Source organism: Chrysemys picta, chromosome 5 (assembly GCF_011386835.1).
Source record: "Chrysemys picta bellii isolate R12L10 chromosome 5, ASM1138683v2, whole genome shotgun sequence".
Classification (NCBI taxonomy): Eukaryota; Metazoa; Chordata; order Testudines; family Emydidae; genus Chrysemys; species Chrysemys picta.
This window is the reverse complement of record NC_088795.1, coordinates 108,247,882-108,264,520: the sequence shown is the minus strand read 5'-3', so window position 1 is coordinate 108,264,520 and position 16,639 is coordinate 108,247,882. Positions and strand designations below refer to the sequence as shown.

The following is a 16,639-nucleotide window of genomic DNA, read 5'->3' as shown; positions in this document are numbered from 1 at the left end:
AATCAATTTGGTTTATTTGTGTTTTATTTCAACAGACCATGTGGGTTCACTTCGAAGTAAAGGTGGACTTCAGCCTGCACATTCCAACATTGCCTTGATAGATGAGCCAGGGCAAGAAGAAGACCCTTGGAGTATGCCAGTGCTTCAGGACACTGGGGTCAAGTGGTCAGGTACAACCTGTCAATACACAACTTATTTACGTGTCTTTATTTCTTCTCATCTTCTGTGCTCTTTATCTTAGCCATTTCTTCTCAAATGTTAGTTTCTGGAGAAATGAATTTAAAATCCTCCTCTTAGGCACACAGGTTTTAAAATGTTTGTGTTAACCACTCTGCTTCAGTTTCCCCATTGATAAAACGGGGCTATAATATTTCCTCAGATCCTGTGGGTGATGAGATTATAATGCCATTTACCCACCATTTTAAAGCACTGTGAGAGCTGTGGATGAAAGCTGTCAAGCAGTATGTTAATATCAGCCTTTCATTAACCCCACTTTATGTGGTAAAAACCTAAAAGTGAACAGTAAAAAAAAAGGATGAATTTCAAACTTCACTGAATCTTTAAAGTATATGAAAAGCTTTTATGTGCAGTGATGCTGTAGTTAAAATTTTATTAACAAAAGCATTCCTTTGGGTTTATCATCCACAGAGCTCACAACACTATCCTTGACTCCATGGACTATGGATGGGAGACTTGCTAGAAGTGCTAAACTGTTCAAAAAGAAGTGCCAAATACATAAATATTTGATACATAAAAACTCATCTTATGTTTTGCAGACATGGATAACAAAGGAAAAATCATCAGTGTGCTCACAGGAATAGCAAAATTTATTGCCTTGCTTGGACTACTCTACTTCTTTGTGTGTTCCTTGGATATACTGAGCTCTGCCTTCCAGTTGGTAGGAGGTATGAAAACTCTTATGAAGTATCAGGTTAGGCTTTGGGTGGGCTGTTGAATCTAATTCAATTCAAAATAAAGTAACTATTCAAAGTTACTCATTGCATTTAAATATACAGAGGGAGGCCTCTGTGATTGAATGTTGATCTCCCTTTGTTTGCAGGGTGCCTTTGTTTCCAGAATGGTGTTGACATTAGAGATTAGTGATCCCAGTTTATTTTGGAAGTCCCTTTTATTTTAGTGACTGTTAAATACACAGGTGTAGTTATATTATCTTCAATATGTGAAAAGCTTTTTACTTTGGAGAGACTTAAAACTGGATGCTTATTGAAGCTCTCATGATCCCAGGTTTCCTGTGCCCCAAGCTCAGGTAACTGCTGCCACCACCAAGCTTGCAGATAGAAATGTTATATCATATCACCCTTTGCTCTGCTCTCTTACTCCTAGGACCTAGTCTCCGGGAGCAGGGTTCTTGCTGATAAATACAGTAGGTGCTCTCTCAAGGCCAATGCAGGAAAATCTAGTCACCACAGCTCCAGACTTGGTTAACAAACTCTTACTTTATTACTTACAAGTAAACCCATGAATGATCTCATTTCCACTTCATCTAGAGGTGCCCTTTACCCTCTCAAGCTTAGGAAAATCTTATTACAGATCCCAATTTTCAGGCTTCTTTCTCAGAAGCTGCTAGGTTCAGATCCTCCTAACTTGGCCTCTGTGTTTGGGCTCCAACTTTCACATCATTTTATTGATGTCTGAATCAGTCATTTACTTGATCAAGCATAAAACCACTCAGGCAGGAAAATGCTTAAATAAAGGAATGCCCCGTGTGGGATTAGACCACAGGGTCATGCTGAAAGTAAGGCAAAATATAGAGGGATTTGGACCTATCAATGTTCTACCCATATCTGTGCCTCAGACAGCTGCTTCCCTAAGACTAACTACATCTTTGTACGATGATCATGATGGTCTGACCTTAGAATCTATAAATATATTAATCTTTTTTTCCCTCAGGGGTTTCTCCCCCAAACCTCAATCCCTTCCCCAATTTTGATGGCTTTCCCTAGACAAAGTAGGCTAGATACAGTTCTCTCTGGAGCCCATCACCGTTGCTGATTTTTCAGTCAACCAAAGAAAAGAGAAAAATGTAAGGTGTTCCCTGATCACTCAGAAGGCTAGAGACTATGTTCAGGAACTGAACTTGGATCCCTGGGTTATATCACTTTAGACTGTCAGGCATGGCCACATGCATATTGTTTTTATGCTCTTTCACAAAATGCTGTCTTATTTACTATTGACTATACAAGGCACTTTCTCACTAAAATAATTCCTTTTCATAGGTAAAGCAGCAGGGGACATTTTTCGAGATGGTTCTGTGCTGTCAAATCCTGTTGCTGGTTTGGTGATTGGAGTTTTGGTGACAGTCATGGTGCAGAGCTCTAGCACTTCCTCATCCATTATAGTCAGCATGGTGTCTTCTACATGTAAGTCTGCTTACAATAAGCTAGTGCAGATCACCCTCAGACCCTTTACATTCACCACCTTTTACCTCCAGGTATAGAAACATTGGAAATGAGGAAAGGGACTGCAGGAAAACAACCTCACAGTTATTTCATCCTGATACAAAATAAGAAATGGACAGCTATTAAAAATGGGCACATAGCATAGAAAACCAGTCGTTCCCTAACTGTGTCAAATTCATTTGGTTCACTAACACTAGATTTGTTAACTTCAGCAGCACTTGCATACTTCGTCCTACCAACAAAGTTATTGTAACTGGTTTGCTTCTGTGGTTTAGTTCTGTGAGAGTTGCATGCGGGATAATGCTTAGGGATAAGACAGAATTACTACTACTTTCACATCTTGTGGCAGTGGCAGAAAACCAGTATGCTGCAGATGCAGAGCATGACCTTCGAATAAGCAGATTAATCATGTTGCACGTTCTCAAGGTGCTTTGATAAAATAAACTTGTTTAGATTATAGTGTTTGATTATAGTTACTTAACAGGACAAATCCTGATCCCACTGAAGACAATGGCAAAGCTCCCATTGATTTCGGTGGGAGGATGATTAGGTCCATTGTAAAATTTGTGCCAAGGATTTGATTTTCTCCTAATGCTCCTTTTTTACTTTATAGTGCTGAGTGTAAAGGCTGCTATTCCTATCATAATGGGGGCAAATATTGGTACCTCAGTCACAAACACAATTGTGGCACTCATGCAAGCTGGAGACAGGAATGAATTTAGAAGGTATTGTGCTTTAATCTTAGCCCCTCAGAGCCTATTTTCAATTCCTCTAGCAGACTTTCTTTTGTGTTCTTATCATCACAGTAGCCACTTTACAGTTTAATTGTCCAAAGGGATGTTTTATAATTTGGAAAGGTGAAAGTACATTTCTAAAGCTATATTTCTAAAGCTACATTTAATGAGTTCTTGTGCAGTTTGTTATGTACTTGGATATAAACTAATTAAAATAAGTCAACATTTAGTCCACAATCATGAAAAAATATGTAATACTGTCTCACTTAAATCAAGGGGAATTTTGTGCTTGACCTCAATAGGCTCTGTCCTGCTTAGTCATCATACATAATTACATGGCAATTCTGTAGCTTTCTGCTTCATAAAGCAGTCAGCTTTGGTAGTACAGTAAGTACCATGTTGCCTTTGTTCATGAGCTATGTGCCACTATAAAGTACAGTACAACCTAGACTTAATGTAGTATAATTGAAAATACATCTGAAAAGAGGCATAGTGGTTCCATTGAAAAGTTCCACAGTTCTAAGTGATTCTACTCTTACTTAATAGACTCCCCCTTTTTAAAGATCAGGAATGTCACAGGAGCTAGTAGAATCTTTCTAACCAGTGGAATTTGAAGAGTGCCTGCTTTTCTACCCACATTTCACCATATCTCTGTAACAGGCAAAGAAAAACTTTGTCTGCACAGGAGAGGTTAATGTTACACTAGATAAAATGTTTTCTACCTGTTGTTTACTCTCCTTATGATTTTTTTCAACGTCTGTCAATTCCAAAGTAGGTAAGATATAGTAAAATGAGGAAAGTGAAACATTCTAACAACTGACTGTATCCATTACCAGTTTATGGATTACTAACTAGCTTGACACTACAAAGGTATGCTGCTAGCTTACTGATAGAGAGCAGTAAAAATGGGATGGGAGTGAGACTTTGGCACCTTGTCATTCAGTACAAATAATAACGACTGTGTGCATGTAACCAGATGTGTGAAATACATTTACCCAAAACATATTTCTGTGTTGTCCCTCTGAATCTTACCAGTCTTTGTCAATGACATACACATGACCTACCAAATAGTTTGTTAGAGCTAAATAATGTATAGAAGGGAGAAACTTTAATTACAAAAGTAAAATGAAAAAGTTGCTTCATAATATAATTATTAATAATCATATCTATCTATTAATAACCTGTACTGTTCACATCACTCTTGTGGTGGATGAAATGGATCAATACATTCATATTTCAAAGAAAGAATAAAAAATGACAAGTGCCTGCTAGCAGTCAAAATAATACTCACTATGTGACTGCATCGTCATTTCCATTGTCCAATTCTAATGTTCCAACTTCCACTAATATTCTACCCTCAAGCAATATTGCAAACCTAAGGAATCAAACAGATTAACATTTAGAAAACATGTTTCCGTGGCTCACAGCATTAGGTTTTTAATTTTAGGAACTACATTTTAAAACATATGTAGACAAATTGGAGAGAATTAAAGGAGATTAATAAATGATTAAAGACTTGGAAAAGAAGACCTATGGGGAAACAACTGTGAATGTTGAGTCTGCAGAAAAGAAAGCTGGAAGGGAGATCTACAGTAATTGTTTGCAAATATGTACAGGATTGCTATAAAAAGGATAGGGACACATAATTCACGCTACTCAGTAAGGACAGGGGGAAAGGGATTTTAGCTGCAGCAGGAAAAAGTCAGGCTAAGTATTAGGGGAAAACAGTATAATTAGAGTTGAGTGATGGAACAAGCTAGTGGAGATTATGCAGTGGCGTTCACTGGAAATAGTTAAAGCAAGGCATGACACCCTCTTTCAGGGAGAATTTGCTTCATTTGTCTGTTCTTGTTGGATGTTTTAATCCCTTAGGGTCCATTTTGTCAATTGCATGTAAGATTCTGTGCACTGTGAGACAGGATAGCAGATTGTGGCCCTAACAAGGAAATCATTCCTGCCTCAGTGCAGGCTCCTTTCCAACCCATATGATTACATCCTTTATCTATGTTATGCATGTGTTATTCAAACAACATCATCTTTTTGAATCTCTTTTTGCAGGGCCTTTGCTGGAGCTACAGTCCATGATTTCTTTAACTGGCTCTCAGTGTTTGTGTTGTTGCCCCTTGAAGTAGTGTCTGGTTATCTTTATCGTCTTACTAATGTTATAGTTGATTCCTTTAATCTCGAGAGTGGCGAAGATGCCCCTGAGCTGCTAAAAGTCATCACAGATCCTTTTACAAAGCTTATCATCCAGGTAAGCTCTCACTTTAATGAGGCCACTTGCTTGATTCATCTTCAGTTAATCAAACTGCTCTGAGGCTGCCAGGCTGCATATTAGTATTACTGTACTCATGACAGAAAACTCATTTTTTATTTTATTTTATTTTATTTTTTTGTTTCACATTTCCTGAAATCTCATGTATTAGATACATGTTTCAAATATTTCAAAAAATGTCAATTTAATGCTGACACCCAAGGCAGGCACTTCTGGGAAGGTTGGTTGGGAGTTAGGCGATTGATGAAAAATAGAGTGAACAGGGAAATTGATACATGGAGAAGTTGAGTTTATATGAAATCAACCATGTGTGTTTGTTTAAATGAGGGATAGCTGATGGCTGATTTGGTCTAGTACATGGGGCAAAGGATGCATGTTTCATGTTTTTATAGATATATAAAAATGAGAAAGGAAGATTATTTTTCCAGGAGATAAACCCCTGTTTGTATGTCTTGTTGGGCAGGAGATCAGGCACTTCTAAGATCATGTTTGCTTTACTCATGTTAGCAGACCTATTGATTTCAGTGGGACTACTTGGAGGAATTAGATGAGCAGGCTTCGCTCTAATTTTACAGATCCAAACTACAGACTGGAATTACTGTGTTCTATTTGTTTCTTCTCTTTTAGCTTGATAAGTCAGTAATAAATGCAATTGCTACAAATGAGGAAGGAGCAAAAAACAAATCCCTGGTAAAGACTTGGTGCAAAACTAAAACAAATGTGGTGAGTATTGTGTTAAAATGGCTTTTGTGCTCTGAAGAAAAGATATTGCCGCTTAACTATCACTCCTTCATATAGAAGGAAATAGTTTGACAGTATTATAAATACATCCACAGCACAAAAAAGATATTTTTCTATTACTACTAATGTTATTTACAGTAGTTGGGCAAGGTGTTCTAATATATGCAGTTTGTGAGATTATTTTGAGATTAGTTTTATTTGTTGCATAAAATAAATGAACAAAGTGTAAAACTCTTGTACCTCTACTGAAGTCAAAGGAGTTGTACCAAGTATGAATTTGGCCTAATTTGGTCTGACATTGAACGATGCTGTACACCTTTTGATTTGTCATTGTGATTGTCTTGAATCAAAAAGAAAAAGAAAAACCTCCTAAATCCACTATTATTTTAAATTTCTGGTGCTGCTGCAGACTTTCTGCATGTAGAAAATATCTGCAACACAGCGATAATAATACTATCTCCTCCCCACCCTTTTTCTGTCTTGTCCATTTATATTGTAAGCTCTTCAGGGCATGGTCTGTCTCTTACTATGTGTTTGTACAATGCCAAGCACCGTGGGTCCCTATGACTGGGAACTTTTGGTGCTACTACAGTAAAAATAATTAACAAAAAGAGGTGAAAGTCGTCTGCAATGAAGCATGAATTTCAGCAGAACAGAATAGTGCCCCTGACATTAAACGCTGAGGTGAAGATATAAATAGCAAAGCCAAATATTCAAGCAGGAGACCACTGCAGTATGGCAGCATTCCAGTGAGTTGATCTGACAAACCAATACAGAACTAGTTTATTCTGATGTGCATTAGTGCAGTCTTTTGCTTATTTTAGTATTCTTGGAAAACTGCTTTGTGACCAACCTGACTTGGAGCTTAACCTGAATTCATAACTCAGGCAAAACTTCCAATTAAAGGAATTTCTTTCAGAAGTTAACGTCAATATACATTTTGCTAGATTAAAGACTGCAGGATTTGGATCTTGTTCAGTGCTTCATCTAAATAAAACTGGTTTGTTAAAGATCCCTTGGTGCTCTTAATGAGAATGTTATCACTTCTCATATGTATTACAGTAATGCCCAAAGTCTCCAAGTCAGCAGCCCCAAATGCATAAGAAGACACAATTCCTGCTCTGAAGAATTTAAAATCTAGTGCTGGAATTTTCAGATGAGCCTAATGGAGTTAGGCACTCACCTCCCATTAATATTCAATGAGATTTGGCCACCCAACTCTCAAACACGCTTTTGAAAATCCCAGTCTAAGAAGATAAGTGATTACATGGAGCATGTGGGAAGAGGGATATAATGAAATCCATACAATTTGATGTGCATGTATACATTTGTTGTTCTAGAACTGCAACTCAAGGAAATACTTAAATTTAAAAATGACTAAACAAACAGTCTCAGCAGAGAGGCCAAATATTGAATAGCTCTGGGGACAGATTTGGTAACTCCAGGTCAGGGTTGAGGTATATTGGCAGGGCAGTGTGGGAAGCTTGTACTGCCCCTGCCCATATAGTACCTTTTCTGTTGACAAATACAAAATGTCACTCAGCAGGACTATCAATCTACCATCTTTCACCAGTACAAAATGCGCTAAAAATAGTTCTTAAGATAGGAGTCATGTTAGATTCTCTGTAGTCCCTTCTGCACAGCAATGACCCCATAAAAACCAGTAGATCATGTTTCCCCTTTGATTTTTGCACTCAAGTCCCAATTATTTAATAGAATACAGCCCAATATCAGTTTATAATGGGCTGCTAGATTCTGTTACCCTTACTTCCTTTGAGAACTACCTTACTAGATTTCAGTGAGACTACTCAGCATGAGTAAGAGGAGCAGGTTCTGGTCCATTAAAAATGTGACCAGGCACACCTCTTTAAACATATATGCTAAAGGCTAGATTCTGATTACTCCTTGAGTAATCTCATTGAAACCAATGGGACAGATTGGGGAATAAGGTACTACTCAATGAAAGTATATTAGAATCAGGTCCTACAACAACAGCATATTGCTTGGCTCTAATACTAAATGGTTGGTTTTGCTGCGGCTAGTGGCTGTTTAGAAGCTCTGCTGAGAGTGGTAATGTTGTAATAATACAGTAAGTAACATTTGGCAATAAATGGGCAGTAATTGCTGCTGAATTTGAAGGAGATTCATTAAACATTGTAAGATTTCATGCTTTACTTACAATAACCCCTGGTTTCAGAGACTACTATGAGTCCTAGACAATTAGTTCTCGTGTGTTTATTAAATTGCAAGCTTAGTCCGGTGTCTCTGATGAATAAAAATTCATATGAAAGAAAGGAAAGTAGAAGAGATGGGTAGAACCCCTACTGCGTTGTCATTCAAAAATATTGTTAAATTGGTACATTTAAACACACAATGTTAGAAAATTGTTTTAATAAACCCCTTACAAGCATAGGTACAGACAATTTGTCACTGGCTGTGAGGGCAACAAAGTGAGAGATAACAGAAAAGGAAAAAGTTGTCTGTGGACTGGTGACAGTCACAATGTCAGTGGCTCAGAGAGTCGGAGTTCAAAGTCTAACGGGCTGGTAACTACTTTCTTGGGCTGTACAGTTTAGCAAAAACAATCCATTCCATGGTTTCGTAATCTAGCTAGGATTTGCAGACCTTGTATTATATAACACCGTTTCTCTGTGAACTGAAGAGTCGGGGTCTGTGTGTGCCTGCCACCCTGAATGAAGAATCCTGTTTACCTCCACTAGAGCTGAGTCTGATCTACTCAAGGCTACTGCTTCGAAATAGCAGAACATGACTGCCTTGGCAACTCATAGCCAGCACGGCTAGAGTCTGGACTGGTCACTTCCCTCCTCACAGGCGAGGTTGTGGCTGGTGAATGAGTGTGGGGTCCAGTACAGGTCCCCACTAATAGTAATTAGCTCTTCTATAGCACTTTTCATCAGTAGATCTCAAAGTGCTTTATATAGGATGTCAGTAGCATTATCTCCATTCCACAGATGAGGAAGCTGAGTCAGAGAGAGGTGAAGTGACTTGCCCAACGTCACCCAGCAAGAAGAGCTGGCAGTAGAACCAGGTGTCCTGAGTCCTAGTCAAGTGCTCTATCCACTAGGCAGCACTGCCTCCACTACTTTCAATTAAGGACCCTGGCAGAGATAAGTTTATTTGATTCAAGGAAACAGTGAGATGGGTAGGGATTGTCAAGGAATTCCACAGCCTTCCCACCCCACCATATTACTTTCATTAACTTGAATGAAGTCTCAGCCTTTTTTCAAAATACAAGCAAGTCTGCCTCTTCATTGGTGGGATGCCATTAGTTATAGACTGAGCTTAGCCCTGTTCACCATTCTTCATTTATTATAGGAATGCTTTGTTCCAGTTCTTGAAAACCTATGCATGTTAGTTTTTAATGCAAAGGATGTAGTTGATTAAATTGTCTGTTTTGCATGGCAATATCTAGACAATGCAGAATGTCACCATTCCGGCCTCAGAAAACTGCACATCCCCTGACCTTTGCTGGACTGATGGAAACTTGACATGGACCATCAAAAATGTGTCTCTCACAGAAAATATTCAAAAATGTAAGTAGAAATACCACTTATTTGTAAGTTATGGGTTTTAGGTACACTTATTTTGTGTAAAGTCAACAACAGATCATTATAAAGGGATACAAGCAAAATGAAGTTTGACAGCTGCATACATTCAGACCAGCTCCTCTGGAGTTATTGACCAATTTCCTTTTGGTAGCATTGCATCATTCAGACCCCACATAGATCTCTTGCTAGGAGCCCTAAAATCAGCACAGAATGTATTCCATGTCATGTCACCCCTTACAAGTCCAGTGACCGGGTCCTATGGTTATGTTACAAGAGTGATTTCTTGGATATTTTGATTGATCATCTTCATTGGCATGTGAGTACCGTTTGGCAGAGAAGGGGTGACACACTCATCCTGCCACGAAGAACACACTAAGATTTGCTCCTGCCTTTGCATACCGCTCCCTTGTGCAAAGTTGCATGGAGACACACTACCCATACATGGGCATGTTTCTATCTCTGTCTGCCCCTTTGTGTGGGGATGCTAGATATCTTATAGCCCTGGCCATAGGAGATCCACACACACCCCTAAAACACCCATACTGGGTAGCCAATGAGGTAAGGATTTTTTGCTACCTTTGACATTGATGCCACCAGGCCTATTTATGGAAGAATAGCACAATGGCCTAGTGACAGAAATAAAATTCTGGCTAGTCTGACTTTGACTTTCTTTTTCCTTTTTAGGCCAGCATCTCTTTGTAGGAACAAATCTTGCTGATCTTGCTGTCGGTCTCATCCTGCTTGCAGGGTCTTTGATAATTTTGTGCACCTGTTTGGTGCTGATAGTTAAGTTACTGAATTCTGTGCTTAAAGGACAAGTGGCCTCCGTTATCAAGAAGACACTCAATACCGGTAACTATGTGTTGTTTCTATGTAACTAGGAAAAACTGTGGCAATAAGCACGTTTACTGACACTTTGCCCTGGCCGATCCGAAGCGATGGCATGAGTAAAGCAATATGAAGCTGAAATCCTAGAATATTATTTCATCTTGTCAGTGTGTTTCTTGCATTTCTTTTTATAAATCAGTGAGTGAATGTTTCACTTGTGAAGTGTGGCTGATTAAGCCGTAGAAACCAAAGTCCAGACTCTGTTTTTGATGTACTGTATAATCATTAGCTGTTAGAATCCTAGGGGTTACTCGATATATATCCTCAGTAAATACCACTGAAGTGCTGACAGCTTCCTCTGGCATGGGGCTTTCACCTCATGTTACTGCTAGTGCTAGTTGAAAAAAGGGACACATTTTTTGATGCTTTCCCTTTCCCTCTCCTGACTGAGCAGCCAGCTTCCATCTCTATGACCACCTGTCTCATTAAAAAGCCACTTTGTGCTAGGACATTCGCCCAGGTGCAGCTTTTGCCACCATCCCTTTTGCTTCCTAGTTTGAGGAGAGGGGTGGACTCCACTAGCAGTGGGAGGCAGCCCTGACAGAGGTCTGACTGAGGAAGAAGAGATGGTGCTCTGCATGGGGAGAAGGTTACATAAACAGGACTTGCTGCTGGCCCTTCCTTCCTCTGGGGTACAGGGCACCAGCGGCTCAGGAAAAAAAATTAGTCAGTTCCCATGTTTACATCTAATTTGGAACTGGTCAGTTTCTTGGGTTTCTTATTTCACTTCTTCCCAACTGATTACGTCCTGATTTCATAGCTGACTGGCAAAGCTGCAGGCGTCAGGGAAACATGGTGCATTATCTCTCTAAGTAGGGTCTTTAGGTCTATATTTTCAAGTTATTAGTGATTTTTAGGTGCCCAGCTTGAGACACATTAAAGAGACCCGATTTTTCACAGGATGGGTTCTCAGTGCTTTTTGAAAAACAGGCTCACTGAGGGCATCTGAAGCTGCCAAAATTGAGGCAACTGAAATTTGGAAACCGTAGGCCTTGTTATTTCAGTTTATAACTTGAAAGGTACCTATACGTCGTTGTGTTGATCTCCATGTAAATGCTTTTATTATTATTTGCACCTAGGAGCCCTACTCAAAGACCACGGCCTCGCTGTCCTAGGTGCTTTACTAACATAGAACAAAAAATGGTCATTGCCCCAAGTAGCTTTAACATCTAATAAATAAGAAATAATAATAATATTTTCACAGCTGTATTACATATAGCACAAAATATTTTGTGACTCTAAAAATTGTGCCCTCCCTTTTTTATTTTTCAGATTTCCCATATCCTTTTTCTTGGGTAACCGGATACCTGGCGATGCTTGTTGGAGCTGGTATGACGTTCATTGTTCAAAGCAGTTCTGTTTTCACATCTGCTATTACGCCACTCGTTGGTAAGTTCTTTGGTATTTTATTTCTAAAGCCTCATATTTTATATTTTTCACTCCAAAATATTCAGTCCTATTTTCTTCTTCTAGGTATTGGTGTTATAAGCATTGAGCGCGCTTACCCACTTACGTTAGGGTCTAACATTGGTACGACCACGACTGCTATACTGGCCGCTTTAGCAAGTCCAGGCAGTACATTAAGATATTCATTACAGGTCAGTATAAATCATGCTTATTATTATTTACAGATTGACATCAGTGAGAATTTTGCCAGAGTAAGGAGGATTAAGGCGTAAGGAGAATTTAGCTCTAATGATGCTGGCATACAAATATCCCACGCTAGTACCAGACCATTGCCTTTCAAACCTGAGCTCTTCAGGTTATTAAGGGTCATGCATCAGTCTCAAATACTGAGACCAGAGCAAAAAGGTACATTAAATGTTCACAGAATTCTGTTAGATAATGGCTTTCCTGAGATTGGCTTGATTCTGTTATAGACTTTCAGAAACAGAAGTTAGGTTCCGAAGTCAGAATGTTGACATTTACACTGATGGCCTGTTTTCAAAAATGCTGAAGACCAAGTAGCTCCCATTGACTTCATTATTGGCTCAGCCCTTGTGAAAAGCACACCGCTGATTTTAGGAGCCTAGGTTTGGGAACCTATTTTTTAAAATGGTAAATGACTTTCCAGGTATATGGTGATGTCTGAATTTACCTTTCTACATCAAGAGGGAAAATAGTAATGAAGTCTTCTCTATAACCAGTATCAATGCATTTCAATAACTCTAATAAACTGAACGTACTTGGAAAACAGGGAAATAACAACAGTAGTCATTTTATTGCCTCCACACAAGATAAAGCAGCTGCAATCTCAAGCTGGGCTAAGTCCAGTTAAGTTGATCTCATGTTAAATAATCATTTTATGACATCCTTTAAAAAACAAAACCACGTGTTTGAATTAGGGCTGTCAAGTGATTAAAAAATTAATCGCAATTAATCGCTCTGGTAAACAACAATAGAATACCATTTCTTTAAATATTTTTGGATGTTTTCTACATTTTCAAATATATTGATTTCAGTTACAACACAGAATACAAAGTGTACAGTGCTCACTTTATATTTATTATTGATTACAAGTATTTACACTGTAAAAAAACAAAAGAAATGGTATTTTTCAGTTTACCTAATACAAGTACTGTAATGCAATCTGTTTATCATGAACGTTGAACTTACAAATGTAGAATTATGTACAAAAAAACTGCATTCAAAAATAAAACAATGTAAAATTTTAGAGCCTGCAAATCCACCCAGTCCTACTTCTTGTTCAGCCAATTGCTCAGACAAACAAGTTTGTTTACATTTGCAGAAGATGACAGGATCTGCTCAATAACAATCCAAAGCAGTGTGGACCGACGCATGTTCATTTTTATTATCTGAGTCAGGTACCACAAGCAGAAGGTTGATTTTCTTTTTTGGCGGTTCGGGTTCTGTAGTTTCTGCATCAGAGTGTTGCTCTTTTAAGGCTTCTGACAGCATGCTCCACACCTCGTCCCTCTCAGATTTTGGAAGGCTCTTCAGATTCTTAAACCTTGGGTCAAGTGCTGTAGCTATCTTTAGAAATCTCAGATTGGTACTGTACCTTCTTTGCATTTTGTCAAATCTGAAGTGAAAGTGTTCTTAAAATGAACAATGTGCTGGGTCATCATTCGAGACTGCTGTAACATGAACTATGTGGCAGAATGCAGGTAAAATAGAACAGGGGACATACAATACTCCCCCAAGGAGTTCATTCATAAATTTAATTAATGCATTTTTTTTTTTACGAGTGTCATCAGCATGGAAACATGTCCTCTGGAATGGTGGCCGAAACATGAAGGGGCCTACAAATGTTTAGCATATCTGGCATGTAAATATCTTGCGATGCCGGCTACAACAGTGCCATGAGAATGCCTGTTTTCACTTTACATGACATTGTAAACAAGAAGTGGGCAGCATTATCTTCTGCAAATGTAAATAAACTTGTTTGTCTGAGTGACAGGGTGAACAAGAAGTAGGACTGAGTGGACTTGTAGGCTCTGAAATTTTACATTGTTTTGTTTTTGAGTGAAGTTATGTAACAAAAAAACCCCTTACATTTGTAAATTGCACTTTCAGGACAAAGAGGTTGCACTACAGTACTTGTATGAGGTGAATTGAAAAATACTATTTATTTTATCATTTTAAAGTGCAAATACTTGTAATAAACAATATACACTTTGATTTCAATTACAACACAGAATACTATATGAAAATGTAGAAAAACATCCAAAATATGTAATAAATTTCAATTGATATTCTATTGTTTAACAGTGTGATTAAAACTGTGATTAATCGCAATTAATTTTTTTGAGTTAATCACGTGAGTTAACTGTGATTAATCTACAGCCCTAGTTTAAATGTTAGTTGTAATCAAATAACAATTACAGAAGGGAAATGAGATAAGGGCAAGGGATCTACAGATTTGGTCAGCAGACACTGGACTTATTTTGCCCAAGCCCCTTCTTGAGGCTTTAGAAAGCAGGTCATAGAGTTTAAGGCCAGAAGAGACCACCAGATCATGTAGGTTATGTCACTCTTAAACCGCAGCATAGACACTCGCGGCTGCAATGGGAGGGTTTCTCCCATTGCTTTAGTTAATCTGCCTCCCTGAGGGGCGTTAGTTAGGTTAACAGAAGAATTATTCTGTCAACCTAACACTGTCAACAGGGGGCGGTTAGGCTGACATACTTGTGGCTTTTTCACACTCCTGAGTGACACAACTGGGTTCACTTAACTTGTTAGTGTAGACCTGGCCCTCGTGTGACTTCCTGTATATCATAGGCCACCAACATCACCCAACACCCCCACCCTAAACCCAACAATCAAAATTAGATGAAAGTTCTGTAGCCCACAAGAGACTAAATTATTATGTGGCACAGGCAGAGAAGGGGGAGACTGAGGTGTACCAATGCCGAAAGCCCTCGCCATGGCAGGGAATTGATTGAGCAAGATATATCTAGATGATCCCAGCACGTTAACTGCACCCCACACTGCAAAAGAAGGTGAAACCCCCACAAAGTCACACTCTGACCTTGGGGAAAATTCCTTCCCAACCCCACATATTGCAATCAGCTAGAGCCTGAGCATGTGAGCAAGCACCTGAGTGAGAGAATGCTCAGTGCCACCTTAAAGCACCGACTGCCCAGTGTCCCATCTCTGATGCTTCAGAGGAAGAAGAAAAAAAAACCTCAGAATACGTTGGGGTCACCCCTTCAGGTGATCAACAGAAGATATAAACTGGAAGGGACCCCCAGGGCTGTTGAGCCTGGCCCCCCAACATCACGAGCAATCCCATCATATAATCCTACTCATAAATTTATCCATCTCTCAAAACGAATTAACTGTTTTGCCCCATAACTCCTATTGCGAGGCTGTTCCAGAATCTCACCTCTGTGATGATTAGAAACCTTCTTTAAATTTCCGGCCTTAATTTGTTCGTGGCCAGCTTATACTCATATGTTTTTGTGCCAGCTTGTCCTTTAAATTTAATAGCTCTTCACTCTCCCTGGTGTTTACCCCCTCTCAGACTTCATTTTGCTAGGCCAAGCAAGCCAAGCACTTCCATTCTCCTCTCATAAAATAGGCCCTCCATATCCCAATCATCCTAGTAGATCTTCTCTGCACCTGTTCCAGTTTGAATTAATTTTTCTTGAACATGGGTAACCAGAGTTTTACACAGTATTCCAGATGAGGTTTCACCTGTACTTTGTACAATGACATTAATATTTCTCTATCTCTACTGGAAATGTCTTGCCTAATACATCCTAGCATCGCATCTACCTTTTTCGCAGCCACATCCTGGTGGTGGCTCATAATTATCCTGTGATCAAGCAATACACTTAGTCTCTGTTGCTTCTAAATGATAAGCTCTGAATTTATAACAGAAATTCTTATTATTAAATCCTATCTTGCAATTTGTACTATTGAATTCAGATCCTCCTCTGTATTGCCAATACCTCCCACCTTTGTATCAACAGCAAATGTTATTAGCACTCTCCTACTTTTTGTGCCAGTCATTAATAAATTAATTAATAAAAATTAAATAAATTAATAACATTAAATAATATTGGCCCCAACACCAATACTTGAGGAACTCCACTAGTAACCTCTCTGCAGTCTGATATTTCTCCTTTCAGCACAACCCATTGCCTTCTCCCCTTTAGCCAGTTCCTTGTATTAATCTTCATCGTCTCTACCTTAACTAATAATTTTCCCTCTGGTACCATGTCAGATGCTTTACTGATGTCCAAGTGTATTAGATATGCTGCATGTCCCTTATCTAAAAAATCAGTTCTCTTCTCAAAGAAATAAATCAGGTTAGTCTGGCACACTTTATTTTTAGTAAACCCATGTTGCGTTACATCCTTTTTCCATTTACCTCCATGAATTTAATTATTCTTTCCTTCATAATTTGTTCTAAAGCCTTGCATACCATTTAGGTCAGACTAATAGCCCTGGAATTGCCCGGATCAGTTATTTTCCCTTTCTTAAATATCGGAACAATGCTAGCTATTCTCCAGTCATATGGTATTACTGCCAAATATATAGATT

General features: G+C 38.8%; 1 protein-coding gene across 4 annotated transcripts in view; it reads left to right on the top strand.

The window, feature by feature from the left end:
* The window catches only part of SLC34A2 (solute carrier family 34 member 2), a 34,737-nt gene that overhangs the window by 12,640 nt on the left and 5,458 nt on the right, over positions 1-16,639 (top strand). For all 4 annotated transcript variants that reach the window (XM_042855412.2, XM_024103528.3, XM_005303464.4 and 1 more), the window contains 10 exons: positions 36-170; positions 777-905; positions 2,238-2,381; positions 3,034-3,145; positions 5,213-5,408; positions 6,057-6,152; positions 9,604-9,724; positions 10,424-10,591; positions 11,900-12,016; positions 12,101-12,225. In XM_042855412.2, coding sequence (XP_042711346.1) covers positions 36-170; positions 777-905; positions 2,238-2,381; positions 3,034-3,145; positions 5,213-5,408; positions 6,057-6,152; positions 9,604-9,724; positions 10,424-10,591; positions 11,900-12,016; positions 12,101-12,225 — 1,343 coding nt within the window. The remainder of the gene's footprint in view (positions 1-35; positions 171-776; positions 906-2,237; positions 2,382-3,033; positions 3,146-5,212; positions 5,409-6,056; positions 6,153-9,603; positions 9,725-10,423; positions 10,592-11,899; positions 12,017-12,100; positions 12,226-16,639) is intronic.